The sequence below is a fragment of the Poecilia formosa genome, unplaced genomic scaffold (assembly GCF_000485575.1).
Source record: "Poecilia formosa unplaced genomic scaffold, Poecilia_formosa-5.1.2 Scaffold387, whole genome shotgun sequence".
NCBI classification, from domain to species: Eukaryota; Metazoa; Chordata; class Actinopteri; order Cyprinodontiformes; family Poeciliidae; genus Poecilia; species Poecilia formosa.
The window spans coordinates 505,170-508,104 of NW_006800326.1; the positions used below are offsets into that span (position 1 = coordinate 505,170).

Sequence of the window (2,935 nt, forward strand, 5' to 3'; positions counted from 1 at the left end):
ACACACACACACACACACACACACACACACACACACACACACACACACACACACATTTAAAAACTCACCGTAAACGAGAACAGAGACAGAAATGAAGATTTAAACCCTGAGCGGCAGTTTGCTCACCTTCTTTGCTGCTGCGGTAGGTATTAAAGGAGAACGCAGCAGAGGGAACCAGGTTGGCCACTTCATCCAACATCATAACCGAGTCGACATCCAACTTCTCGGGTCTGAAGGAGGAACAGTTCTTCAGAAATGAGCACATTTAAATAAACTACTGCTGCACAATAACAAGAGCTGTTGGACGATAAATTGTGTGACATGTTACTGTGATAAACGATAATGTTATTATGAGACGAATTTCAAGTAATATAAGAATAAAATAATGGATTAATGGAGGTATGCCCACTCAAAGATTAAAAATACAACTTTAATTTCTAAAGAACATTTACCAATGGAACTGGAAAACATTTTAAATATTCAAAAGAAACAAAAAAAAAATAATAATTGCCTTACAAAAAAATAACAATCATTCAGCTTAGACAGAAAAAAATGGCAAAAGTGACAAGAAGTGCAAACTAACTACTTTGCGCTGGGTGTCCAATGTTTGCAGCGTTTCTCAAAATGGCGGCTTTTCAACGATATTAAAGGGGAGCGTCTCTAACGACTGTCCAAGTTAAAATTAATGCACTCGTTTTAATTTAATACATAGTTCACATGTGACGTCACACTTCTGGGAACTTTGAAGCTGACAGCCATTTTGGTAGGTATCCGTAACTAACTGTCATGACAGTTGCTATGGAGTTGCTATGGCAACAATAAACAAGCTGCATTCTCTGTCTCATACAAGTTGATCCTGATCAGCAGCGATTTTGTTGATATGTATTTCTCTTGCACATTGGTTAAGAGTGTCAATATTCTGTCATTTTGTTGGACTCAAAGCCACTGGTCTTCTATGCTTTCCGCTGTGCTTGCCTACCAAGATGGCGGTTCAGTGGCGAGTTCAGACTTGTGGAAACTATGCATCAATTTATTGCTTATTGCAGCTCAAAGGCACATCCTAAAAGAACAAGCAAAAAATTAACTAACTAACTAAGGAATCCGAAATTCTTTAGGTTTCTGATGCTGAGGGGAAAACTTGACCAGGTCAAAGGTCAGAAGGTGTTCTGTGTGGGACTCACAGCCGGAGGGGCAGAGAGGGAGTGGAGCTGGACCGAAGGGAGATCTGGAGCAGAACCCGCTCGTTTTTCACCACATCTCCGGTCCACACGGTGAACTGAGCGCACCCTGGAGGGAAGGCAGGAGGAAAAGCCGCGTGAGGTCGAGTTGAAGCTAAAGAGCAGACAACAGGTGAGCTGAGTTTACCTTTGATGCTCTCTGAGAACTGACTGCTGGACCTGAAAAACAGACCATGACGTCACGTCAGACTGAGATTTAAAAAATATAGCTAAAAATTATCTTTAAGATCAATAAGAATGAATGAATACACTTTATTAACTCCCAGAGGACAAATTTACATTTCAGAACATCCAAAAACAAACAACGTAAGACTTGGGTAGAACATTTGGCTAAAGCAAAATGAAAACATAACTAAGCTGCTTTTTAAACCCAACGGTTGCTACAGATGCTCCTCCCATCATTCATCTGTTTCTGTAACAGCTCAAGGCTGAAGTCAACAATTATTTTAGTAATCAATTATCCTGACGATTAATCTGATAAAAGAAAAATGGTATCACTTGACAATAAGGCTCACTTAATAAATAGCTCATATATGTTATTAATTCACCTCAAAGCACTTCATAAATCATCAATAAGTGTTTATTAAGCACTAATTATGAGTTGAGGAGACAAAACTGCCACTTGAGGAGCTCTGGGAAGGAAATAGAAGATTTTTCATTTTACATTGGACATTTTCATCATAGAAAGTTGAGTGGAGAGAAAAAGTGAATCATGCATATATTTTTGTACAGTTTTGGTTTAATTACAGTTCTAACTGTTTGTTTTGTTTTCCTTCACCAAACAGCCTTTTTTAGACTCTATATACTCCAGTTAACAATTAATCATTTCAGTTTTATGGGATTAAATTCAGATGTGCTGAAAAAACAGATTTTAACCACTAATGAAGTGAAAACTGTACAGTGATCGATTCTCCACTTCAACATCCTGATAAATCAGGACCAGAAACTCAAAAATCAATTTTTTTCCCCACTCTTTGAAAACAGAGTGTGAGTCAGTCACATTTTTAAAACTGATCATGACAGATCTTCTGGTTTCAGCCGGATCTGGGTACCTGACGGGCGCCGCAGGTTTGACGGAGAGAGGCGCGTCTTTTCCTTTAAAGTGGAAGGAGACGACGGCGAACGGACACACCTGCCGCGGCCGCTCCCGCAGCTCATCAAACAAATACTCGTAGAAGTATTGCTGTGTTTGGAACAAGCAGAAACACACGAGGCGTTGAGATGAGACCACTGGTTGATGCTTTCAGCCCGGTACGAGCAGCTGAGCATTGTGGGAAGTCACCTGCGTGAGCTCGTAGGCGCGGAAGCAGCTGAGCGACGTGACCTTGCTGGCGTTCTTGGCGATGTGGCTATCGAAGCGAGGCGTCGGGTCCTGGAGGATCTTCATGTTTTCATAGATGCTCTTCACCTTTCCCTGAAACCCGAGAACAAACGCTGCTCAACACTCAAAACTGAAACAAAATGGCGCTGATGATGACGAGCATCACCTGGGAGCTTACCTTCATCACCTTGAGGATGAGGAGCTCCCCGGTCGCCCCAGGGGTCAAAGGTCTCGTCTGCAGCAGATCCGAATACCTTGACAGATACACGCCTGCAACAACAAGCTCATTCTGAACACCACACAACCTCAAACTACCTGCTGGAAGTAAAATAATGTCTATAAAATAGTTTATATATAACATAATATTATATATAAT

General features: G+C 41.1%; 1 protein-coding gene across 1 annotated transcript in view; it reads right to left on the bottom strand.

Moving 5' to 3' along the window:
• The window catches only part of tasora (transcription activation suppressor a), a 23,623-nt gene that overhangs the window by 15,806 nt on the left and 4,882 nt on the right, over positions 1 to 2,935 (bottom strand). Inside the window, exons 5-10 of the mRNA XM_007575760.2 lie at positions 2,738 to 2,829; positions 2,521 to 2,652; positions 2,291 to 2,421; positions 1,366 to 1,397; positions 1,182 to 1,287; positions 127 to 230 (exon numbers count right to left, since the gene is read on the bottom strand). Coding sequence (XP_007575822.1) covers positions 127 to 230; positions 1,182 to 1,287; positions 1,366 to 1,397; positions 2,291 to 2,421; positions 2,521 to 2,652; positions 2,738 to 2,829 — 597 coding nt within the window. The remainder of the gene's footprint in view (positions 1 to 126; positions 231 to 1,181; positions 1,288 to 1,365; positions 1,398 to 2,290; positions 2,422 to 2,520; positions 2,653 to 2,737; positions 2,830 to 2,935) is intronic.